Source organism: Rhipicephalus sanguineus, chromosome 9 (genome assembly GCF_013339695.2).
Source record: "Rhipicephalus sanguineus isolate Rsan-2018 chromosome 9, BIME_Rsan_1.4, whole genome shotgun sequence".
Taxonomy (NCBI): domain Eukaryota; kingdom Metazoa; phylum Arthropoda; class Arachnida; order Ixodida; family Ixodidae; genus Rhipicephalus; species Rhipicephalus sanguineus.
The window spans coordinates 37,266,911-37,293,517 of NC_051184.2; the positions used below are offsets into that span (position 1 = coordinate 37,266,911).

The following is a 26,607-nucleotide window of genomic DNA, read 5'->3' on the forward strand; positions in this document are numbered from 1 at the left end:
TGCGAAATGCACGACAGACAGCCAAGACTGCACTGTAATAACCTTGCCAGTAATCATACACCGCCACCAGCTGCATGCACGTTAAAAGTCTCAAAATGCAGCTAATGGTGTACAGTAACGTTCTCTTACACACCCACGAATAACATTTTGCGTAGATAGTACAACTCGTACCTTTAATGAGTTTCTAAAACAAACTAGAAGGGAAGAGAGAATGAAAGAAAGAAAGTAAAGCTACTGCAATGTGTGCCTTTGCGTGCCAAGGTGAAGCAAAAAGATGTAGCCACTGCATGGTGTTCAAGAATATCGCATAACCGAAGAAAAGAACAATCTTAACCACCAAATATGGCAAAGATGGTGAATTGCAGGTAGTGTACGGTTGACAAATGCAAGGACTTAGAATTAGTTCAGCAGACACTGGACAGTCGACAAACAGATACCATGGGCCCGGATTTCAAGCCCACCCTTTACTTATCAAAACTCGCTTTACAAGCACGTTTCTTGATTTTTTCCTTTTTTGTGTTGCTTTTGCTGGTTTCTGTTAAGACAGAAAAAAACAAGAGTTCGGGGAGGCTAATGGTGTATTGCCTTTGCTGGTTCCAGTTTAGACAGAAAAAATAGGGAGGGGAGGCTGATGTTGTACTGAGGTGGCCCGTAAGGACCGCCGCTACTCTTTAATGAGCCAGTTTTTTCTGGCTGTAGAAGTTATGACTGCTGACGCACCACAGCTCGGTAAAAGCGTCTGAGAATTCTTCACCAATCACAGGCACATCTAAGGTCAGTCGTCTTATTGTTCCTAAATGGGCCCTGTAACACTTTTTCAGCATGGTCAAAAAAGGCTGCCATCAGTAGTCGAGGCTCCTGAGAACTCGCGTGCCTAAAATTATAGCGCTGCCCACGGCCTAAAATTTACAAGTAATTTTCAAAGTAAGCTAGAAATCGTTCCCTCTTCGTCGCGCGTTCGAAAAAAAAACTAAAAAAAAATATGCTCAAGGTGATGGCTCACGCGTGAGGTAACTGCTTTCCCCCGTACCATCCCTCCCTGCTTAGCTTCCAGCGCGCTCGTCGGGACGAGAGAAGTGAGAAAGAAATTACAGCGTGCGACAAATCTCTAACTCCGCTCGTACTTGACGGAGTCCGAAAATTTTGGCGGAAGGAAGTTCGTTGCGGTGAGGCAATAAACTTCCTTAGTCAAACCATTCTGTGGTGACTTGAAAAACTGTCCCAGGGCCTTTTTAACATGCTTTCGTACTTCAAGTTGCTGTGTATGACTAAATGGATGAAACGCTGTTTGTGGGAGACGTCATTAAGATAAAGGAAAGAACCACCTTCACGGTGACGAAAGTGATGTTGTTACCGAAGGTCTGCACGAAACCGGCAATGATTGGTCCAGCGTACCACATCCTGTACGGCGAGGTGGTCTGTCAAGGAAAATAAGAGAGACACCATATCACAAATGCGAAACGCGATTGAACATGACTAATTAGTGCTACGAATGCACTTCCAAAGGAGCGCGATGTCTAATCAACACGTTGACTTCAGCATGAGAGCAGGAAAAGATGTGTGCATCTCCAGCGCTAATTACGTCACCGGCGTAGCCGGATGGGGGTTGGAGGGAAGGGGGGTTTCAACCTCCTGAGCTCTCCCGAATTTTTCCATTTTTGCATGAGGATATATGCACGCACACATACAAACACACGAACGAACATAGAGAAAGGGTTGTATTTGGCTCTCCAAACGCCGACTCACTTTTCTTGCGGTAATTGTTACACAATCCTTCCAAGTAACAGCAAACAATATTTGCTGGAATTGTACCGTTTTTGATGTCATTGAAAAATGACTGTTCAAAAGTTGAAAGAAAAAGAAACATCTATAATGTGAGAACTATATAGGCAACAGATGCCATTGAAAGTGTATGTTCCTCTATGATGCTTTCGATTAGGCTTAAGATTACTGAATAACGATTCCAGAGCGCTGGTCGTAGGAGCGGTTTATGTTTTGTAGGCTACCTTGAAAGTATACGTCACGCGTGGCCCCTATAGTACCGGAGTGTCCGACTAAATTATGGACAGGAAGGCAGGGAAATACCTCAAAGATGAGATTGGTATGGCCGAACCAAATTTTCGGCCCGAAGTTTTCGCGAGAACAGAACTTTTGATAAGCACTCAAGTTCACAAGTGGTATCGCGAAAGATCACTGTGGCTTCGCAAGCAATCGATTAAATATTCAAAGGCTTACGTCCGCTGCCGGCGGACGCAAAACCTAAGAAAATTCTTCGTATACAAATCGAATAAAGTCCCTATCCTGTTATTTTCATTATCAAGAAGTCCTTACCTCATATCCCAAGCTGCGAGTGAACCATTCACCTCCTTGGAAAGGACAGGCCATGTCTACGTCACCGTGGTAAATCAGGCCTTTGAGTTGGCCAGATTCAGCCAGTTGTTGGATTACTTCCCGCATAGTAAAGTACTGCTGAGTGTAGTTTAGGCTTTGTCTGTAACACAGCACGAAGAAAGGTGGTAGTTCTGAGAGGTACAATGTATATGCAGTTGTCATTTGGAATTTTTTACTCATCCGTATTGTCAACGCTATCCAAGGAATCAAATACGCACATTAAAAAAAATCTGCGATACAAAACTGATTGTGTAATGAAACAGCTTATTTCAATTCGCTATTCATGATCAGCCTATGCGTATTGCTTTCTTTTTGCGAGCTGAGTTACTGACATCACGTCCGTGTTCACATTGAACCAATGGGAAAAACCTCTATCTACAAATATTTAAGGACGCTTTATTACTGAAGAAATCCGGGGCTCCTCGCAATTAATGAACAATGGCAAGTGTTCATAGATTACAAAACAGCGCCAAATCAATACTTTCGCCCTTGACATGTTTTCCGAAAATGTCGTTTCTCCGCCAGACACGTCTCCTCAGGTTCAGTGTTTTGCTTCTTGGAGGTTGTCATTTGACACACTGGTAGTACTCATGTATCCGGATATACGAGGTTGCGAACAGCTAAAATATTCTCTACTGTGCCCCCGTTTCGGAAACTTTCTATTTTACAGAAGCGAATTGACTTACGAGCACGGCACCCACGCTTGAGGAGACTGCTCAACGTGCAATGCTTTGATGACGTCACGCCTATTGTAGTAGAGCAGCAAGTTGTCCCCATTGTAGCAGCCAACGGAACCGTTCTGCGGAGGACAAACCAAAGTGACGTGTAATAATATTCGCTGTGAATCGAAAGACTGAATCAGTGAACATACAAGTTATTAGTAGTGAATTTGCGCTCAGATTGACACTCGGCTGATGCGCACGGTTGAGGCGCTCAGTTGACGCTCGGTTGGGACGGCTGAGCCTCGGTTTCGGCCGAGTGCCAGTCTGTAGATACACTAAGGCCTCAACTTCTGAATAGTTAAGCCCGTCGAGAATAGGCCGCATTCCACTCAGAGCCGAATTTACTCGGAGCCTACAACCGGTTCTCAGAATCAATGCTCATGACAGGTTCGTACGGCTCGCGTGCTAGAAATGAAGTTCTCACAGCATTTTCGAATGTTTTTCATAAGGCCTTTACTCATATACGGTGCCATATCCTGAACTTCTGAATATGTTTTTATTAATTTTATTAGATGTATTACGAAGTGCACATTATAAAATTATGATTATCGTTGCTTATTGCTGAGTTAGAGAGACCGGAACCGTTTCTGGAAACATTGTAAATGTCAAGAACGTTTTCCTGCAAATATCAACGGCGTAAACTAACAATGTAGTTCCTATACACACACGCGCCAGATATTCACTTTTCTTTAAGACAAAACAAGCAACGTTATTTTATCTATATTTTAAATACGTGACAGCGTATACAATGCCCATAGGGTATCATACAAGGGGGACGATGCAATCCCGAAATTATAGATAAAATAAGGATTATCAAAAACAAGGAAACAAACGCCTATACATCGTACATAAAATATGAACACATATTATATAATGTAATCCATAATGCATACAACTTTGTTTGATTTATTGCAATCTGACAAAAAAAAAAGACGACCTCTCCTTTCATGTTTGTATTTAGGCAGGAGCTGCCGACATAAAGCTTCCTTCGACGCTTTACTGTGATGGGTGTGCACGCGCACGCATGCCTCACCGATGTTTGCAGGCCGGCCATAATGGTCAGAAGCTGCACCATTGCGTACTGGCTGGTGGTTTCCCGTGGTGGTGGCTTATCAGTGTCACATGGCACGTAGAGGTTGTAGACGTTCAGCCCTTTTCCAAGAACAATTTCGTACGCGATATTCACCTTAAGAGTAAAAACAAACCATTTAGTGCTCGTCTCAATGAACTGGGCAGCTGCGATAAAGAGACAGTGAAGAATACCAACGGAACCTGAATAAATATGCCTAATAAACGGCTGTGTTTCTGATCCGTTGCTCTGTATGGTGATATTTAGAAGGTAAATGAAAATGATTAATGAGAAATACATCAGTGAAGCCAAAAAAAAGTTGAGCAAAGCTGGCGTTCATATACTTTAACATCATTTAGCATACACGGCAAGTATACACATAAAGGATACAATAGTTTTTTCAGAACATTACGGTGACGGCGTCGGTAAAAACTAGTCTAGAGCGTTCATACGATCTCTGTCACCATAAAACAGCTAACGTGGGTGCGCAGTGGGCTTATCTTCCTTGACTGCTGTTTTTTCTGCGTAACAACACCTAATATGTGGCTTCAGGCCATTGTACGGTCCTACCAAGTGAACTGCCACATTGTTGCCTACAGCTAAGACACCACATAAGCGCGGTAGCTTCTTTTTCAATTGCACTTTACATATATTGCCACGCCCACTTCTTGTTTTATTTTGATGTATTCGGGTTTGACCAGCAAAGACGGTTATCAACGATCGACACTGTCCGCGAAGCAGTGTTCGAGAAGCTTCGCGATTGTAGTAAATGGTTTTGTTAAGATTGCGCGCCGCACGCGAATGTTAATAATAATAATATCTGGGGTTTAACGTCCCAAAACCACGATATGATTATGAGAGACGCCGTAGTGGGGGGCTCCGGAAATTTCGACCACCTGGAGTTCTTTAACGTGCACCTAAAGCTAAGTACACGGGCCTCAAACATTTTCGCCTCCATCGAAAATGCAGCCGCCGCGGTCGGGATTCGATCCCGTGACCTTCGGGTCAGCAGTCGAGCGCCATAACCACTAGACCACCGTGGCGGGGCCCGCACGCGAATGTTCCAGCTTTGTCTAGAGATAACGCCGCCACCAGCGATATCACTGGAAAGTTCGATAGCGCCTGTATAAAAGCCGACGCGCTTGACCGCTTGTTAGTTGATCGACGGTCGACGCTCTGTTCGCCGCTATCAGTGTATTGCTGTAGTTTGACTTTCAGTTTCCTGGCCACAAGTTCGGCCAAATAAACAGTTTCATCTCGGACGTGCTGACTGCTGTCTTCGTCGACGTCACGACCACGCCTTGACCACGCCTGGTTCACGCCTTGACCCCCGTCAAGGCGTGAACCCAGCCCACGTCGCGATAAAGACACCGACACCATCAGCGACAGTCGAGCCAGCCGCAGACTGAAAGGACTACCCCCCCCAATACGAACCCCTACCGGACAAGACCAGGATCACAACGAAGAAGACAACAGCCACAATGACAGCCGCTGTGGCGCCTACAACGGTCGTCATGCACCAACCGAGGGAGCCGCCGACATTCCGCGGATCACCATGCGAGGATCCAGAAAGCTAGCTGGAGGCATACGACCGGGTCTCCACGTTCAACAAGTGGTACTGCGACGAGAAGCTACGCCATGTCTACTTCGCCTTTGAAGATGGCGCAGGGACCTGGTTCGAGAATCGAGAGTCCATGCTATTATCATGGGATCTCTTTCGCACCGGAGTTCTGAAGACCTGCACGAGCGTCATCCGAAAAGAAAGGGCTGAAACCCTTCTCGAAACCCGTGTATAGCTCCCCAATGAGAACATCGGACTGTACACCGAAGAAATGACTCGCCTATTTCACCATGCCGACCCCGCCATGTCCGAAGAAAAGAAAGTTCGCTTCTTGATGCGGGGAGTGAAGGAAGAACTTTTCGCCGGACTTGTGCGCAACCCGCCGAAGACGGTCTCGGAATTCGTTTCGGAGGCCACCACAATCGAAAAGGTCCTAGAAATCCGCACTGGCAGCACAACCGCCGCATGCCGACGACGAACTACGGGGAAGCACATGCGCTGGGCTCCGACGGTCGTGCGCGATCGCTGCGAAGGATGTTTCCTGCATCGCAACCCCAGGTCCATGCTATAGCCGACATCGTTTGCGAGGAACTTCAGCATTCGCTAGGAGTTGCTGCACCGTCGCAACCTGAGCCGGAAGCCATGAGCTATGCTGCTGCAGCCCGACGCAACACCCCCCCTCCTCGCCCGCGTCAAGACGCCGCGCCGCCGCAGCAGTTCCGCCGCCAGGCACCGCCGCCACCACCACCGACGCCATACCGCCCGCCGACAGGACAACGATGCGCCCCCGAAAGACCGACGTTTGGCGTGCCCCTGACAACCGCCCGCTCTACTACCACTGCGGGGAGGCCGGCCACACGTACCGCCGCTGCCAGTAGCGACAGATGGGGCTACGAGGATTCGCCGTCAACGCGCCGCGCCCGCAGCCAGGCGAACGGAGTCGCGACATCGACGACTACCTCACCGGAACACAGTGGCAAGAACGACGACCTTCCCGCTTGCCATCGCCCGGCCGCTACGTGTCACTGCACCGCCGGCAGTACACTGGCCCAAACCGGGGCCGGTCGCCTAGCCCGTATCCGGAAAACTAAGGCCAGCAACCGATGGAGGTGCGGTTGCTGAACGACGAAATGCTGAAGATCCTCCCCCGTCAACGACGACGCCGCGACGAAGTTCTGAGCCCCCGCCGCACGCCGAACGACGTCCTGAAGACGAAACTTTGCGACCGGAAGCAGACCTGACGACGCAATGCGGAAGCAGCGGTGCAAACCGACGTAGCCGTGACCCGACGCCGCGACGTAACCGCAACGCAAGACGGCGGACTAGCGACCTCGACGTTCTGATCGACGGCCACAACGTCACCGCTATCGTCGATACTGGAGCCGACTATTCCGTCATCAGTGGGCCGTTCGCAGCAAAGTTGAAGAAAGTTAGGACTGCTTGGGAAGGCCCCGAGATCCGGACCGCTGCAGGCCATCTGATAACGCCGATTGGTGTCTGCACGGCGAGAGTCATCATTAATAACCGGAGTTATCCTGCGTGCTTTGTAATCCTACAAAACTGCTGCAGGGATGTGATACTTGGGATGGACTTCCTAAGTGACCACGGCGCCGTCATCGACCTGAGGTCTGAGTCGATAACACTAACCTCAGACAAAGCGCTCCCGCCCCACGCGACGCCAGGGAACCATGCATTGAACGTGACAGAAGAGCAGGTGACCGTTCCACCGCGCTCCAGCGTCATTATTTCCGTCGGCACCGAAAAACCTGTGAACCTTGAAGGCATCATCGAGGGCGATCAGCGCCTACTCCTGAACCGTCAAATATGCGTCGCACGAGGTATAGCCGAGCTGCGTAACGGTAAAGCAAAGGTAGCGCTGAAAAACTTCAGCCACGAATACAAGCACCTCAACATTGGTACGACGGTCGCCTACATCGACGAATGTGTAGCCGCCAGCGATGCTTTCGCCCTCTTCGATGCTGCCGAACCTGCTTCGACGAATAGAGGTCCAGAACCGGATTTTGACGTCAACCCGAGACTTCCGAAGGTCAAGCAAGACCAGCTCAAAACCCTTCTCCTGCAATACAAGGACTGTTTCTCGTTGTCATCGCGGGTCCGACAAACGCCCCTTGCCAAGCACCGCATTATAACAGAAGAAAATTCTTGACCACTCCGTCAGAGCCCCTACAGAGTTTCGACTCGAGAGCGCGACGCGATAAAGAAACAAGTCGACGAGATGCTACGCGACAACATCATCCAGCCGTCCAAGAGTCCGTGGGAGTCACCCGTGGTGTTAGTGAAGAAGGACGGGACAGTGCGCTTTTGCGTTGATTATCGGCGCCTGAACAAGATCACGAAGAAGGACGTGTACCCCCTCCCACGGATAGACGACACCCTGGATCGACTTCACAACGCGACGTACTTTTCGTGAATGGACCTTAAGACCGGCTATTGGCAGATCGAAGTAGACGAAAGAGACCGAGAAAAGACCGCCTTTATAACACCCGACAGCCTCTTTGAGTTCAAGGTCATGCCTTTCGGTCTTTGCTCGGCACCTGCGACGTTCCAGCGCGTCATGGACACCATACTGGCCGGATTGAAGTGGCAGACGTGCCTTGTGCATTTGGGCGACGTCGTCGTGTTTTCCTCGACCTTCGACGAGCATCTCCGACGGCTTGAAGCAGTACTTCAAGCAATCAAGACCTCTGGAATGACCCTGAAGCCAGAAAAGTGCCGTTTCGCGTACGACGAGCTCTTGTTCCTGGGTCATGTGATCAGAGAGTCTGGAGTGCGCTCAGACCCGCGGAAAACAGCTGCCATCGCCGACTTCGCGCCACCCACCGACAAGAAGGCCGTGCGCCGATTTCTCGGCTTATGCGCCTATTACAGACGCTTCGTCAAAAACATTTCACGGATCGCCGAACCACTGACGCTTCTCATGAAGACTAACGTGGAATTAAGGTGGGAAACGGCGCAAGTGCAAGCCTTTCAAGAACTTAAACGACGCCTGCAGACGCCACCCATACTTGCGCATTTCGACGATTGCGCCGATACGGAAATACACACCGACGCAAGCAGCGTAGGACTCGGTGCCGTCCTTGTGCAAAAGACTGACGGGCTTGAGAGGGTTATCAATTATGCTAGCCTGTCACTATCCAAGGCAGGAGCCAACTATTCCACAACAGAAAAGGAATGCCTTGCCATCCTCTCGGCTACGTCAGTTTCGCCCCTACCTCTATGGCAGGCCCTTCAAAGTTGTCAGTGACCATCACGCCTTATGTTGGCTAGCTAACTTGAAGGACCCTTCAGGTCGTCTCGCACGATGGAGTCTGAGGCTTCAAGAATTCGACATTACCGTCGTGTACAAGTCCGGACGAAAACACTCTGACACCGACTGCCTGTCTCGTGCCCCCGTCGACGCGCCGCCGCAAGACGACGACGATGACTACTTCCTCGGAACTATAAGCGCCGACGACTTCGCCGAAAGGCAACGAGCCGACGCGGAACTGAGGGGCCCTATGGAGTACCTCGAGTGCAAGACCGCCGTTGTTCCGAAGGTATTCAAGCGAGGACTGCCGTCGTTTTTCTTACGGAACGGCGTTCTCCCGAAGAAGAACTTCTCGCCACTTCAAACCGACTACCTTCTCGTCGTGCTCTCATCATTGCGACCAGAAGTCCTCAAGGTCCTACACGACGACCCGACGGCTGGACACCTCGGTGTTTCCCGCACGCTCGCCAGAATACAGGAAAAATACTACTGGCCACGCCTTGTTGCCGACGTCGCCCACTACATTAAGACTTGCCGAGAAGACACCGCCGACTAGGCCAGCGGGACTTCTGCAGCCAATCAAACCACCTCCCTGGCCGTTCCAACAAATCGGGATGGACCTACTAGGGCCGTTCCCGAAGTCGACTTCCGGCAACAAGTGGATCGTCGTAGCAACTGACTACTTCACCCTCTACGCCGAGACAAAGGCCTTGCCCAAAGGCAGTGCCGCCGAGGTAGCCAAGTTCTTCGTGGAGAACATCGTCTTGCGTCATGGCGCCCCAGAGGTCCTCATCACAGACAGAGGCACCGCCTTTACTGCGGACCTAACTCAGGCGATCTTCAAATACAGCGAGACGAGCCACCACCGCACCACCGCCTACCACCCGCAGACCAATGGCCTCACCGAACGTCTAAATAAGACCGTCGCCGACATGCTGGCCATGTACGTCGACGTTGAGCACAAGACGTGGGACGCCGTCCTTCCGTACGTGACCTTCGTTTACAACACGGCCGTCCAAGAAACAACGCAGATGACGCCGTACAAGTTGGTCTACAGAAGGAGCCTGGCGACGACGCTCGACGCCATGCTACCGAAGGTCACCGACGAAGAAAACCTCGACGCCGCCGCTTACTTACAACGTGCTGAAGAAGCTCGACAGCTCGCCCGCCTGCGCATCAAGGCCCAACAGTACACCGACAGCCGTCGCTACAATCTTCGACGACGCTTCGTGGAATACCAGCCCGGTGACCGTGTTTGGGTCTGGACGCCGATACGCCGACGTGGGCTTAGCGAAAAACTCCTTCGGCGATACTTCGCACCATACAAGGTTCTTCGACGTCTCGGCGCTCTTGACTACGAGGTCATCCCGGACGGCATTACGAACTCCCAGCGACGCCGCGCACGATCTGAAGTCGTCCATGTCGTGCGCCTTAAGCCGTTTTTTGTGCGTTAGCGAACCTGGGGACTCTACTTTTTCCTTTGTTATTGTCATTTATTTATGTATGCATTTATTTATGTAAGGCATCTTTTTTCTCTTCTCTTCTTTCACAAGCATCGGGACGATGCTTTTTCAGAGGGGGGGCAATGCCACGCCCACTTCTTGTTTTATTTTGATGTATTCGGGTTTGACCAGCAAAGACGGTTATCAACGATCGACACTGTCCGTGAAGCAGTGTTCGAGAAGCTTCGCGATTATAGTAGATGGTTTCGTTAAGATTGCGCGCCGCAGGCGAATGTTCCAGCTTTGTCTAGAGATAACGCCGCCACCAGCGATATCACTGGAAAGTTCGATAGCGCCTGTATAAAAGCCGACGCGCTTGACCGCTTGTTAGTTGATCGACGGTGGACGCTCTGTTCGCCGCTATCAGTGTATTGCTGTAGTTTGACTTTCAGTTTCCCGGTCACAAGTTCGGCCAAATAAACAGTTTCATCTCGGACGTGCTGACTGCTGTCTTCGTCGATGTCACGACCACGTGACAATATTTTTTTCTTTTTCTTGCAAGACACCTAATTACGAACTCTTGCCTCAAGCAAAAAAAAAAAAAAAAAAAAGCTTCGTAGGCACGGAATGTGCCGGCTGTATCACGAGAATTTCATGGCCTCAGTAATTGGCACGTGAGCACGAAACGCAATAAAGAAGGAATGTATATGTGTACATGTAAAATTAATTTCTGAAACACAGAACAAGCTTTACGAGATGAAGTCGGGCCAAATAAAATTTACTGTCGAGAGCTCGCGTGCTCTCCACCTTCCCAGTGGTGACGCGAACATCCAGACAGGGGGCCATGCACTGAGAAGCATCCAGAGAACGCGGGCAATACGTTAGAATTCGATAAGCAAATCTCACTACTCGTCAAGAAACGAAGACGTACCGGGTCAGCGCAGGCGGGGTCATCGGTGTTCAGCGCGAAGTCGCACATCTCTTCCGAGACAGTACCGTTACAGCAATTCGATGTGACCTTGTTCCAAAGGCTGCAAGAAAACAAAATGTATAGAAATTTGCATTTGGAAAAGCTACGCAACAAGGCAAGCCCAGAGGGACTGGTTGAAGCCCCGTAATTAATTAGGATCGCGAAACGCAAACAGGATTTATCAAAAGCTTACTCTTCTCCAAATAGGCCGTGGTAGTAGCCGAAAAACATGATGGCCTTGCCGTAAAGCTCGAAATCCAAGAATCCATTGCCGATGGTGTAACCCTTGGCAAAGAAAGGTAGCGGGTGAACTTTCCAGTAAATTCAATTAAACGCAGAATGAGTCCTCAGGCTTCGTAAAAGACAGGTCCGTCGTTTTCAAACGCACTGTGCGTGAGCAAATGTATACCTCAGAATGTCATGAAGAGCAACATGTATACCACATAAAGAGCACGACGTTGCGAAGCTCACGTAACATAACATGGCACGTGCGACCAGTCTCACCCGTTTCACACTTTACGCCTCGTTTTGAATTTATTCTCGTAAACGCTGTGATCTCTACTGAAAAATATTGAAGTGGCATTACACAACTACGTGATTAGCCAGGGAGCCCATCAAAGGCAAGGAAATATACCAGGTTTCATGTTTCTAAATTCTTAGCACGTATTCATGCAGCTCGATGCTGGGAATGCAAGAATTTCCTATACCGCCTTACGAGCAGCAGCGCCCGCACGTTTCATAGCAAGTTTCAACAGCGAATATTTCAAAAGTATAGTGAAGTTTAAGGATGTCCGATCTCAAGACAAGACATTCCCAATGCCGGCCCGCAATTTTTAAATAGTAATTTGTGAGCCAGCTGAATAATCGGGACATTAATTAGCAGATATTAAGTAGGCCATCTGCTCATTCATATTTCCCACTAATTTAGAGAAAGATGCTTAAAAGATCAGCGCAGCGCTATCTGAAGCACGATATTCTTTTTTTACACTGCAGCTCTCCATGGTGAGCAGGCGCGAAAATGTGGCGGCGGGTGAGTCCGTGGGTGCGCAGAAAGTATAATGAAGAAGCAATGTTAGCATACGCCACGTCGAAGTGTGTCCACGCTAGCACTAGTTTTTCCTCAGGTTATGTGAACATACAGGGTGTTTCAGGTACATACAGGGCACTACATAGTGCTCTGTAACTAGCACTAAGTATTAGAACAGAAACGTACATAGGCGCTGCGCGTCTCGAATTGGCGCAATATTGTACTGAGCCATATAAAACATGTCAGGATACTTTTTCCAGCCCGCCGAGCTCGGTAATTAAAAAAGTGGGTAATGAACTTTTTAAATAGTTACTCTAGCAAAAAATCTTCAATACGAAAGCTGCAGCGCTTGCTCAGAAACATTGGATTTTTAAAATCTATTCTAACATAACTCCCCTGAATAATTTTTCTCCAGCCTTTCTCTAAAGCATCCGTATTTTTTTAAAAAATACCCCGTGACTGCCGTCTAACGCGCGGCGCTTTTAGTGCCCTAAAAAGCGCGTACCTTAAGGTTTATTCCGTGGGGTTCCTCGAGAAGCCGTTGAGCTAGCAGAGGAACGAAAATGCCGGCGTAGCTCTCGCCAGTCACATAAAACTCGTTCGGCTTGAACTGCGGGAAGTTCTCGAAGAACTCCAATACTGCCCGGTAGTTGTCTTCGGTGATGCTGTGGTCGTCAGTAGAGTTGCTTCCGGAGGGGTCGTACGAGTAACCTGTACCCGCCGGCGCCTCAAGGAATATGATGTTCGCAACCTATGCAGACACAAAGAGCAAAAGACCAAAAGAGCGGAAGTTGAGGCAATGGAAGGTTTGCAAAAATCTGCAAGACAGCTTTCCTGGAAGGTTTTCAGCACGAAAGTGTTTTATGCCAGGGTCTACCAAGAGTTCACTGACGTCATTTCCGTCACGGAAGTGACGTCGGTAAAATGCACGCGAACATATGAGGAGGAGCAGCAAACAACTTTCATTGAAAACGGCAAAATTTGGAAGGATTGGCTCTCTCCCCTGGGTGGCAGCCATGAGTCATTGCACTCTGACGGCATCCTCGGCTTGCCGAAGGACTTGTATTTGGACTTCTGGGTCTGAGCTGAGCAGTGCGGTCTCCCGCTGCTCTCGGTTATTCTACGTTCTATTTTGTCCTCTTATTCTCGAGACAAGCCCACAACATATGATTGAGGTCCACCCTTTGATAACAAATCCTACGCATGTCTGAGTATAACGCCGTCTAGTAGTGGTAGTAGGCGACCGGATTCGGAAAAAAATGTTTGTCTGCAAGAGGCGCCACGCAGTCGCCTGCTGCTTGCTTAGCGAGATGTGTTCCGCGAAAAAGCGAGCCCTTCCTAGCCTGTAGTGTTTGATGATCTCCCCGTGACTAACCATGTGGTCTCTCCCCGTCCGCGCGCTTCGCGCTGCACCTTTTCGGCCTGCCAATTCTCGAGAAACGTCGTGCGCGATTTGGTTCCCGGGGAGGGAGGCGTGAACAAGTGCCTATGTAATATGAACAACCTGCTCGTCGCGAAAGTTAGCTAGAATTGTTAGCGCTTCCGGCGAGATCCTTCCATTAGCGTAATTTTTAACAGCGGTTTTGGAGTCGCTGATTATAACATTGGCTTTTGTGGAGGCTAGTGGTAGTGCTATAGCCACCTCATCCGCCACTTCTGCCGCTCCTGTATGTACAGTGACACTGACCTTGGAGTCATCTAGAATATTCAATGCTGCTATCGCCACATTTAGGCCATTCTCGTATTCCGCGGAGTCAACATAAACCACGTCCCGAGCGTTGCTGAATCTTTTATGTAGTGCCTTCGGCTTTTCAATAACCTTGGTGATGCGCAGGATGCATATTATTAGGTAATGAAGGTACTAAGTTATATCTCCTCATTCCGCGCATGTCTCCTTACTTCCTCAGCTATGTCTCCTCGCTTCCTCGATTTCGGCGTTATGCCGGGGTCCACCATGATTTCAGTGACGTATTTCCGTCACGGAAATGACGTCAAAAATTCGCCCGATCAGATGCCAATGAAAAAAGTTTTGCCACCGGGAGTCGAAACCACGACCTCTAGGTCCATGACAACAAATAGCGGGCACGCTACCCACTGCGCCACGGTCCCACACTCTAGAGGCTCCACAAACGCGTCTTTTATATCGAACACTTTCCTCTCGCAGTGCTCTTGATCGGCGAGTGGTGTCGGCGTCTGGGAGTGGTAAAGTAAAGTAATGCCTCATGACCATGGCCTGCAACGCGTCGTTACTAAGCGTCCGTCCCATTTGGAGCCTATCCAATATGAGAAGTCCAATTTCGTGAACGCCTTAACACACCGCGATGTGGCAACCTTACCCTTGGCCTCACTCATAGCATCCATACATATTAAAAATAGCTCTGCGACACGCACCTGCCTGTGCCTGCCTCGCCTGGCTGAGAGAAATCGCGGCCGCCCTAGAGTTGAGACAGGACGCGCGTTCCGTTTCCCTCTAGTCCGTTCGTGGTGTTCAGTAGGGATGGCGACCTTAGCCGAAGTCCTGCGTCATAGCCAGCGACGCTCCGCTGGCTGTCACACCGCTTTCTCTGATAACGCTCTCACCGTTAACTACTACAGCTACCACACAGGTTTGTTTAACCATTTGTCACGGACGTTAGTCGTCGGGTTGGAGACCTGCCACCAAGCGTCAACGTGGGTGGATCCACGTTAAACGGTGCTAGAGCTGCCAAATGCCAACAGACATTGTGCAAGCCCTCTGATATCAACGTACAGTAAACATTGCATAAGGACGCGTTTTGCTTTCGTGTTAAAACGATTCCTATGACGGAGAGATCAACCATGTTTTAGGGGCGAAGCTCCTTAAGGCGGCACCCGTTCGTCCCTCGTAGTCGTAGTAGTCGTAGTGCGTAACCAGTCTTACGCTTTGACCTCCAAGGTGGTGCCGGTGGGAGATTTTTCCTGTGCGTTGTTGAACAATAAAAAATTCGCAGCGTGCGCGTTAACTAAAAGCCGAATTCTTCTGTTTCTCATTCCCCATTAGCAGCCATTGGCATGTTCCAGTAGGAAACGTTAGTAGAAGTAGAAGTGTAAGTGTTAGCTAAAAGCCGACTTCTTCTGTCTCTCATTCCCATTAGCAGCCATTGTTTACCTCCAAGGTAGTGCCTGGTGAGATTTCTCCTGTGCGTGATTAAACAATAAAAATTTTGTTCAAAACGCCGTTGATTGATGAAATGAACCAACGAAAGACGCCAGATGTTTTGTAAAAGCAAAACGAAAGAACGCCAGATGTTTCTAAAGCAAAACGAAAAGACGCCATCTGCTTAACGAAAGACGCCAGATGTTTTCTAAAGCAATGGTTTTCTAAACAATGGAAATTCACAGCGTATATGTAAAATTAAAGTGAGCTGCAAGTCGTCATAACTCATCGAACCTTTAGTATAAACGCGCCCGATCTCACGTCGGTGATGATGTACTGGGCAGAATTCACGGAAGATTCACGGTTTACCGATGAACCTTCGCAGCTTCGCCCACTCATCACCATTCACTCCGTGGATGTGCTGTGATTTTTTTCTATTTTCTTTCCCTTCCTTTATCTCTATTTCTCCCTTTCTCTTTCTCTCTCTGTATCCTTTCTCTCGCCCATCAGATATGCTATACTTCTCCCTCTCCCCTCCTCTCCCTGGGCCTCTCCCTATGAAGGGAGAGGGCGAGCGGCTACACGAAGCTGCGCGCACTCTCTCTGCATAGAGAGAGGGCGCGGCGCCGAGTCTACTAGCCACGTGCTAGTAGCAAAACGATTTTTCTCATATTAGTAAAGTACTCTTTCACGATACCAAAAAACACCACGCTTGCTGCGAGAAGACGCTTAGTAAGCGAGAAAACACGCAAAAACAAAGTGTGGGTGGCGACGCCACCTTGAAGTTTCCGCACCATTCGTCGTGACGTCACATGTTTTGACGGCGCCTACTAGGGACTACGTAGCTCCTAATCGGTAAAAATGACGTACATTGTCCTCTGAGGGGGTCATAGACTTAACATACCAAGTTTCAAATAATTTTGTTGAGCCAATGGCGCCAAAATACGACAAGTACCCTTTGAAATCCCTGACGTCACGCGGGGAGATTTCGGCGCGAAATTTAAAATTAAACTTTGAACTTGATTTTCTCCTCTAATATAATAAACCTACGATGGCGAAATTAACGACGTTAGAGTTCTCAGAGCACAATTTATCAACCTAAACCAATTCACTGTTTCTCTTTATTGTCCCTTTAACAGCGCCCTTACGCTTCGTATGTACTAGAGTCATCCCTGCTCAGGCAAGTTGAAGGGGCCCTGCAACACTTTTCTAAATAATCATCAAATGACCTCACTATTAGAGTTTATTGCCTCACCAATCGACTGCCCCAATTTTTTTTAAGATTCAGTCAAGTACGAGCGGAGTTACAGGGATTTTTCGCACGCTCTAAGCGCTTTCTCTCTCCTTTCGTCCCAGCAAGCACGGTGAGAGCTACACAGGGGGGTAAGACACGCGGCTACGTCCGTACGTCAGCGCGCGTGATGACCTTGAGCAGTGTTTTTGCTTGTGTGAACGCGCGCGCCGCCGACGTGTAAACGCTGCGCTCGGCTCACTTGCCCGTGCCGCGGCCACTATGTAGGCTCAGCCAATGGCCGTGCCTTTCGGGTATGTGACGCAGTTTATTTTGGGTATATGCCATCATTTGTTGAGAGAAGAGTGAGCGATTTCTATCTGACTTTGAAATTTAATTCTAAATTCTCTGCCACGTGCTGCGCTATAATGTTTGGCTCGCACGTTCGCAGCATCCTCGACTACCTTTCGGCATCATCTTCTGGCCACGTTAAAAAAGCATTGCAGGACCCCTTCAAAGCATAGCCTGGTTTGACAACCACGACGCCTGCAATGAGGCATGGTGCGCCGTCACGGAGTGACGGCGCATCATGCATGCCAAGGCGTGCCGTAACTCCGTGACGGCGCGCCTTGCCTCGTTGTGTTGATTGCAGTTGTCTCAATCTCTAGCTTGCAGGCGTCTGACTTGAGAGCTTCGAAACGAAGTTCTGAAGTCATATTATGGCTGTTTCATTGAATAGAGACTCAAATAAACGCTGGCTCTCTTTAGAAAATACCGCATGGTTGTGTACTGAGTTCATAGGTCAAGTAAGAGGCACGCTAACCTTGTTCCAGCTGAAAGGGTTTAAGGTTACTTTCATGCCTGAGGGATCGATGCGGAACGGACCCAACTCCATGGAAAGCCCGATGAGCGAGCTACATCCGGGTCCTCCGTTCATCCACAGCAGCACCGGATCGTCAGATGGTGAGCGCTGGCTTTCTACAAACCTTCGCATAAAAGAGAAGAATAAGGTTGTCATTGGCCTGCATTTCAGTGCAGATCAGCGTAGCAAAGGCGTAAATATACAAGAGAATCATTGAAGCCCATAGCCACGCTTAGCTGGGACGTGGAAGCACGCATGATTGTAAAATGCACGCGTTTGAAATATCGTACTACCGTGTGGCTAACGCAGACCGTGGGTTTACATTATCGTAAATGTGGAGTGTTCGTGCCTACAAAGCCCGCAATGAATGCCGAGGGCGTAACTCAGACCGCAGTTATGAGGCGTGAAGTCTTTGGCGTGTATGCATCATTTTAATTTCGATGACATCGTTAGTCATTCAAATTTTAGGCACGTTAACTAATACGCGCCACTACACAAAAATACTCTATGCAAATACAAAAAAGACTGATATCATTCATACCGACGCAGTGCCACAGTATGTCTATAGCAGTACGTAACCTTACTATCAGCGATGATAGACGCCGACACAGATTACGATATGTGTCGCAAAAAACAAAAAAAAAACAAAAAAAACATTGCATTACAAGGAAGTAAGCCCCGACAAACGCCTCTGTTAATATCACGCTAAGAGTTACCTAGCAGTTCCAGAAGCCTCAAAACAGCGAAAAATTACAGTAAAAAGCGGAACTTTCAGATGAGTATTCAACAGTACAGTTGATCTTTCACGACTGTCATCGACGCCTTCCTCTGTATTACGGTTCATGTCAAATTTCTTTTGTGTGTGTGTGTGTGTGTGTGTGTGTGTGTGTGTGTGTGTGTGTGTGTGTGTGTGTGTGTGTGTGTGTGTGTGTGTGTGTGTGTGTGTGTGTGTGCGTGTGATGCACGTTTAACATGCGCTGCTAGGGTTTCCAGGAATTCTATCAATCGTTTTGCTCAGAGTATGAGCATAAATGTGCTAACTCAGGTATACTGCCATCTAATTCCAAACATTATTGGGGGAGGGGGCGGCGAATTCTGCCCCATACATTGACTTAGTAGGGAGAGGGAGAGGGATGCGGGGAAACTTCGCCCTCCCCCCTGATGAGGAACCCTGCGCGCGCCTCTGGCGCCGACAATGATCGAAAGTTTCTTTTTCTTTTTTTCCGAAATGGGTAGGGTGTTGTAGACGTTAAAATGCTTAATCAATCAACTCTCTTAAGCAAGCAGCACCGCCGGCGGTTACAAAGATGGACAACGAAATACTGTCACGATTGTCGTAATAGTTTTTATGTGTTATATGACGCCTTATCGGTTTCCCTTTGAGCCTTACTCCGCATGTAGTGATAGAAACGATCAAAAAGGGGACAATATATACAATTGAAGAAGTTCGCTAGGTGCGATACAAACGAAACAAAGAAATAAAACAAAGGTAAGCAATCAAGACGGAATACACGCTGAAATAAAGGTACAACAAGAGATAAATATGCCATTGCGGTGGTTAGATTAGGCATTCTACCACTGGCAACGTCAGAAAGAGACATTTGCAAGTTAATGAACAGCGAAGCTCGAGAAGAAATTTAGAAGCGCACAAGGACAGGCAGGACGAAACATTATGGGCATATCTTGATGAGACAGGATGACAGTCGTCGTAGTTTGGAGAGTTTGGTAGCAGACTGTCTAGTCGGCATTAAAGAGGCCCTGAAATATTTTTGCAAGTAACAGTCGAATGGTTTCATTAAAAGAGTTTATTTAATCAACTGTCGCAAAAAGTTTAGAATCCGTCAAGTACTTGGTTGTAAAGTACCTAATCAAGTAGTTAACAGTAAATTCCAGGTGCGATAAGCGGCAAATGACCATCAACACAAACAAAACAGTCGACTCGTAACGAGAAGGGAGCAGCACAAGTACCTCGGCATAACAATAACATCGAACCTTAACTGGACATCCCGCATTAACAATATCACTTCTAGTGCAATGAAAACAAAATTTTTTTCTTAAAAGGTGTGCGACTGGCACCAACTAACGTCATACTTTTGGCTTATACGACATTTATTAGACCTGTTCTTGAATATACTAACGTCGTATGGCTTCCGCACACTAAAACTAATACATGTAAGCTTGAAAGCATTCAGAGAAAGGCGATTAGATTTATCCATAAAAAATACCGGGGCAGTGACTCACCTACTTTTCTACTATTAAAGTCAGGGATTTCAACCTTGGCTATTCGAGCAAAACGAGCTCGTCTGAAGTTTCTCCACCAGATAATACACCAACGACTAAAATTATATGCTTCAAAATACGTTACCTTTCATCAATTCCGCATTGCCCGCCATGATCATTCATACACACTGAAGGAGTTCTTTTGCGATAATGATACTTTTCGGTTTTCTTTTTTTCCACTTGTCCATGAGTGGAATAGCTTAGATGCACCCATAACTAACGCCGCATAACAGTCCGATTTTGTTAAGTTATTGGAAGATGTTATAAATACTTAGAAAAATGGCTTTCGTTTCATTTACAAGAACCCTGCTGGTCGAAAGTTCCGGTGCACTCCACTTACGGCGTCCTTCAGAATGACATCGTGGTTTTCGGAAGTGAAGCCTCAAGAATTATTGTTAGTAATTTGAAATTGTCGAGAGAAGCCTTTCATCCTGCAGGAGATGTCGTTGATGATGACGACGACGGTGCTAATGGTGGTGGCATAATGATTACGATTATGAGCAGTGTTGGTGTAAGCAGTGGGAACATTAAAGGGGCGTACAATGAGCACATAACCCTGCCTGCACGCACGTACCAGTAGTGAAGCATTCGGCCTTCGGCGCCGCTCAGGAAGCCAGAGTAATGCCTGAAGTTGATCCGTGCCTCGAGTCCCGGCAAGTTCTTCACCTCCACTGTGGACTGGTCAAAGGCCACGCTCAGCAGTGGCAGTGTTGAAAACACAAGCACTATTCTCGCTGTCATCGTGGCTGCCAATGGGTATCGCGCCCCTTGAGCGAAAAATAATCATACAACGTAGTAAGAAATATCGTGCTGGGTGGCCACACTCTCGTTGCGAAGTGATCCTCTCTATGACTTCGTGCTGGCTTTCTTACCAAAGAGGCCACATACGTTCAAAAAATCTGAAATATTTATATACAGGTAATATGTAGTGCAGACCCATGTAAAAAAAAATTAAATTTATTCGACGTTTCGACCGGGGACCGGTCTTCAAGAAAGCACCGGGCCCCGGTCGAAGCGTCGAATAATTTATTATTATTTTTCTTGCCCGCACCTGCCCTTCATATCACTTATCTCCGGATGCAAGGAAAACGAACTTACGCATATATAGAGGTTGTTTCAAGAAATGTTTCTGAAAATCCTCAAAAATCGGGAAAATGCGATGTTTGCTCGCTGCCTTCACAACTGCATTTTCTTTGTAGCTGCACGCATCTTAAGATTGTTAAAGACATCATTTCGGACAGTTTTAAGAAAGTTAAATTAGTTAACTTTTGGATTAGTGGAGTTAGGCGGTTATGTCAGATGAGATAATTGAATACACGAAAATTGAGAAATTGAGAAAGAATACGAGATAATTGAATACAAGAGAATACAAGAAAACTTGTTGTTTGGCACCAACTAGCCCAACAACAAGTTTTACTAAAGAGATAATTGAAGCTCCTCATGCGAACAACTCATCGCAGCTTTGAGATATAAAAAGAGCGGCCTCTAGTAGTTACTGTGTCGAAATGAAATTCAACCAAATTCAGCGGCGAAACCAAAACCGAAGCACCGATGAGCGCAGCAAGTAAACGACCAGAATGGCGTCACTGCTCAAGACAGCGATTACCCGGGGTGTAGTTCTTCCACGTTCGCTAATGTACGCAGCCCGCCCAAGTGTACAACGAAGTCGGTTGATGTAAAGAAGCTCACTCATTCTGGACGTCTCGGAAGAATATATGGCAGTTGCGTTAATCCGCGTTTCGGTTATTACTTCGTTATATACATACATATATATATATATATATATATATATATATATATATATATATATATATATATATATACATATACATATATATATATATATATATATATATATATATATATATATATATATATATATATATATATATATATATATATATATATATATATATATATATATAACGCACAATATGTAAAGGCTGTCTTCGGTAATTTAGAGAGCATTGAACACTTTTTTTCGACGTGATCATGTTTTAAACACCGCTGCAACCTATTCATGAATTTCCCAATTTATGCCGTTTTTTTTGTAGAAATACTGAAGCCTCGAATCCAAATTTTTCTTCTAACTTTCTGCGTAGACATTTCACCCCCTTCTTTTACGAAACGCTGAGTAGCAGGTCAGAAAACTGATTCAGGCCGACCTCTCAGCTTTTCTCTCATAATAAACCTCTCTCTCTCCTCCTTCATTTTGGCTGTCGGATATTTTCTTTACTTCTCTGTTATCTTTCCGCAGATTTTTCTTGCATAAATTCTGCAAATTCACACGTCTTTTAAACATGCAAAATAGGCGCCTGTAGTGCCGTCAAAAAATTTTTTTAATGTCGCTGTTTCAGAGCGTACAGGGGAAGTATAGGCGACTACACTCAGCTTCGTAGGTTTAACGGCGCGTATAAATGGCAGTTAACATTCGCTTACTATTTAATCTAACAGATATGCCGTGACACTCACAGGCCGAGATGGGCGGACCTCGCTCTGTGCCTGTGAGCGCCACGGCTGTTGCGACACTGGTGTAATGGGCACCTGGAGCGGCGTCTTATAGTTTTTATTCCTTTTCTCGCTTAACCGCGCCTCTGAAACGTCGGCATTTCAGGGCGTCCAGGCGCTAGGCACGCGGCAATACAGCGCGCATGAAACAAGTGATCTCGGATCTCCCATCCTTTGCGCTCGCCGCAGGTTACTTCCCAGATATACGGCGCGCGGGCCGCGCATGCGCTGAGCCGCCCAAAGATTAATAGGCAGCCTTGGCTGCGCAGGAGGAGGCGTGTGCTGTCCTACCCTTAGAGCGCACTTTATAACGTGACGTGTAACACAGAGTGCGCCGGGAAAACGGCGCTCTCCGAGTCACCACTCTGATATTTTTATAGAGTAGGGAGGGCACGGCGCTATATTCTGTAGTGCTTGCGGGAAAATGGTTAACCCGGCAGACCCTCGAGCTCTTTCCCTCGCACGGACAATATGACGCACCCGTGTCGTCATGCCCTCACATGTGAATGTTATGAGGGACATCACAGCGACGGCGATGAAAATCGCCTGGTGTCTGCATATTTGTTGTTGCAATAAACGGGAAGTTTCATTCGCACTGTGGAGTGGTGGCGCGGTAGCTGGCACATTATTCTACGTAGTATAGGTCATGCATTTTGAAGAAAGTGCCTTTCTGGGCCTCTTGCGCCCGCTTTCTATAACAGGATACGTGTCAAGGATAATTTCCGACCGAATTCAACTACCGTATTTATTGGCATACTGCCATCACTGGCTAATCTTTGTATAGCGATGATTCTATATGTTGATGGCTAACGTTTGCTAGTGTTTTATAAATTATGTCTAATGCTCGATAGTGCAGCGTCATGTTATTAATAATTCGTTGTTTAAACGGCGACATTCTCTTCATTTATTCCACACATTTGGCACCCCCTTTTTGTTTTTTTTTTTCCGTTCGGGATTGCTTTTGGAGGGCGTAAACAGAATTGGATTCGTGTGATCGCTCCCCGTTAGAAAAGAAAAGGCAGTTATTCGTAGACAACTGAACTAATGTAGTCCGGCTATTCGCCATTTGCTGGAAACAAGTACTGTTGTGCAAGAGGGCCAACCAAACAGGCGGGTCCTATCTTTTACTCGGTCTTTGTCTGCGGTCGCGAAACGCCCTCTTAAGTCACTGGTCACAGTTAGCACCGCATCATCGGCCATGGCGATCTCTGGCCCAACCTCGCCCCTTCGCCATTAAAAACTGCTTATCATCATCACGCCCTTCTTGTAACTTTCTGTCCTGTCTAAGCGCGCTGTTTCATGTTCAAGATGTACCAACTGGCCCGCGAACAATCATTGTTGCAAAGGCAAGGTGAGTGTAATTAGGCTTTGACTTGCTTATTGCTTTTATATTTTTGTTATTTCTTTATATGGATGCTGGCTTGCGGATAAGACTTTAGACCGTGACCACTCTTAACCACAGCGCGTCAGCCACTCAAAGCGGTGCTCTCCTTCACGTCAACTCGTAAACATCTCTCGAAGCACTTCTCTATTTTCGCGACGGTCACTGGTGGAAACCACGGTGCGTGTATCCAAGACGACCAGGGGGCTGTACGCATAATAGCCATCCTTAGGTGGTCTCTATGGAGAGCAAACGTCCCATTGTGCATTGACTACGCAACTTTAGATAGCTTTCATATTTTAGCATACCAAGTACAGCCTTCCTTACCAAGACTAAGAGCCGTAAGGCCGATGAAACCCACGTAGGGATCCCTAGTGCGCCCGCTGGGTCCAGTCATTGCCGCTGAAGACACCTCGGACACAGTTGACAAGTGGGGTATGTAGGTTGTGGCTCCCGATGTTCTTCTGCACGTGTCACATTGAGGGCCGATTTTATGACTTTGTTTTCTCTCTCACTCTCTTTCTCTCTCACTCTATTTCGACGCCGGAATACAGCCGAGAAAGCGCTCAAATCATGTATTCGTCGAAATTCTGTGATGTAGACTCGTCGTTTTTAAAGCCCTTGAAACTTCGTAAAGTAGCGACATACTTTGAGGAAAGCGCGCCTCCTCTCTTTTCTCCCTCCTCCGCCCTCTCCAAGGCTGCCGACGCCGCTTCGCTATTGGCCAACTAGCCAATAGCGACGTCGCGTCAGCAGCCTCGGAGAGGGCTGAGTGCGCTGACGCCGCATCGGTATTGGCCAACTGGTGTCACGTGGGGCCGCGCGCAGTGCTCGTTTGTTTTAATTTGTTTACAGTCGCTCTCGTTTGCCATGTTTGCGCCAGATCTCTTCGCGCGCAGGCGCAGAGGGTATGCGTCGCGTGTACAGGTGGTTGCTGCTACGTGTGCGTTGTGTTGCGACGTAAATTTGATTACAAGGGCGCCGTCACTTTTCATCACCTAGGGTGGGTGCTGCGCTTTCGGAGGTCGAAACAGATTTAGCGATGACAAAAAGCGCCGCACGACACGCGCCACGAGTTATGGCATACGAATGCTTCAGGCCAATATCTTCGACTCAAGTTTAAGAAGTTATGAGTATCTCAACGTAGTACGTGTAGTATTTCAGTGTAGTATCTCATCGTAGTATGTCAATGTACTAACCTGTTCAAGTTATAACATCTTGAACAGGTTAATTTCACTGAGCCCACCGCTGTTTCTCTTCGGCACTCTAACGCAGTTTCTGCGGGATCTTTACTTTGTATCAACAATACAGGGTCTGCTTTCTGTGCACTACACGCCAAATGGCTCAAGTCGCTGTTGCACCTTGCAGGCACGTAGCCAGGATTTTTTTTCGGGGAGGGGGGGGGGCGGGGCAAGGCCTAATTGTTCGAAAGAAAGTCTTTCCATGGCAAAAAGAAAAAAAAAAGTTGCCCGGGAATATAGAAGGCTGGACGAATTTCGGGGGGGGGGGGGGGGCGCCCCCTCCCCCCTTGCCTACGTGCCTGGTAACTTGTGCGCCTAACATTAAAAACGCGGACTGACTAGTTTACGGGCACGCATGGGCACGTTCAAGAACTCGATTTCGGAAGTTTAGAAATTCAGCGCAGTTCGTTCGTTCAAACATTGGTCTCGGACGCGAAATCGCACCTTAGTATTCCAAATTTGTAGCCCTTTTTGTAACGTAAACGGTTTCTACAGAAAATTGCGCTTTTTGCCTATTTATCACTGACGGTCAGGCGTGGATTCGCGATAGAAAAGAATAGGCCTACTATGTAAAATCCACAAGATGCGGGCCCGACCGAGGTATGTACGTGAGGTGGTCGTCGCCAGACAGCGTTGCAAGACTTAGAGACGAACGTGCAATTTCGCAGCGCGTACGCCTTTCGTAATAGATGACACACCAATCTCGTAACTATATAATGAAATTCATCCTGCGCTTCTGCTCTGAAGATTGCTCTCCGTGTATCACGACTAGGCAGTGTAGGCTCTCTGCGGTACAGGCCACCTATGGGGCTCTTTCACGCTTTGCGCTCCAGTATTGCAGATGAGGCTACCGTTGATCCGGGTCTCTATAACGGTAGAGCAGGCTGTGATGCTTTTATTCTGCTCTGCCTGGCCTGAAATTTACATCATCGACGGCGCGAACAGGGGCGGGAACCAGTAACCTTTTATGGACTGATTAAGAGCCCTTACTGTTTCAGGAAAATAATTTTACTTCATTGAAAAGGAGTAGCGTCACCGCTGCTCGATTAGTGAATAGATGAGTGTGCTGAAGTGTTGATCGTTTTAGTGGGGCGAACTGGGAGAGCAGAAAAAAAGGTTCTCGCTTTAGTCTCCGATTAGCCTGCTTCGCCTTGCTTCTAACATGGTTGGTTGCTTGCAGCGATCGCGGCTGCTTGCAACAAGGTGACGAATGAGGCAGTCGATTCAAGCACATTGGGAAGCCCACCTCTCAAGCTTGTCCAGCAACTAGATCTACCGGACCAAGGAGGTGGTCAAAATCTACTGTTTTCTACGCTAAAGAGACTGAATTGACAGCCGGAGAGCTATTATCGATGTGTCCGTCTAATGGACTGTCCATTTGGACCGCCACTGATTTGCTGGAGCTCGGCTAGAGGCGCGCCCCCTGTTTTCGGTTCTTCTCCTCCAGCGTCATTTTGGCGTCACGAAGCTTTCACAACTCTCCAATGATAGGGTCGGAATGCGCTTCAATGCAACGAACGCAGCCACCAGACAACCGCT

General features: G+C 47.8%; 2 protein-coding genes across 2 annotated transcripts in view; both read right to left on the minus strand.

Annotated features, from left to right (window-relative positions):
* Positions 1-11,432, minus strand: part of LOC119405451 (lysosomal protective protein) — an 11,806-nt gene extending 374 nt beyond the window's left edge. Inside the window, exons 1-5 of the mRNA XM_037672286.2 lie at positions 11,385-11,432; positions 4,147-4,299; positions 3,078-3,190; positions 2,332-2,491; positions 1,326-1,418 (exon numbers count right to left, since the gene is read on the minus strand). Of these exons, the coding sequence (XP_037528214.2) occupies positions 1,326-1,418; positions 2,332-2,491; positions 3,078-3,190; positions 4,147-4,299; positions 11,385-11,432 (567 nt within the window). The remainder of the gene's footprint in view (positions 1-1,325; positions 1,419-2,331; positions 2,492-3,077; positions 3,191-4,146; positions 4,300-11,384) is intronic.
* Positions 11,433-11,612: 180 nt separating this feature from the next.
* LOC125756105 (lysosomal protective protein-like) lies at positions 11,613-20,679 on the minus strand. Its single transcript, XM_049419412.1, has 4 exons — positions 20,505-20,679; positions 17,620-17,774; positions 12,956-13,201; positions 11,613-11,708 (listed from the first exon to the last, which is right to left on the minus strand). The coding sequence occupies exons 1-4, from the start codon at positions 20,677-20,679 to the stop codon at positions 11,613-11,615; spliced, it is 672 nt and encodes a 223-aa protein (XP_049275369.1).
* Between the last annotated feature and the right edge of the window lie 5,928 nt (positions 20,680-26,607).

Excerpts from the sequence above, each read along its gene's own strand:
- LOC125756105 (XM_049419412.1), bottom strand. The coding sequence starts at position 20,679 with ATGACAGCGAGAATAGTGCTTGTGTTTTCAACACTGCCACTGCTGAGC. Across the intron at positions 17,775-20,504 it reads GCTTCACTACTGGTACGTGC|AAAGCCAGCGCTCACCATCT; the intron begins GTGCAGGCAGGG and ends GAAGGTTTGTAG. Across the intron at positions 11,709-12,955 it reads CCCACGGAATAAACCTTAAG|GGTTACACCATCGGCAATGG; the intron begins GTACGCGCTTTT and ends TTCTTTGCCAAG.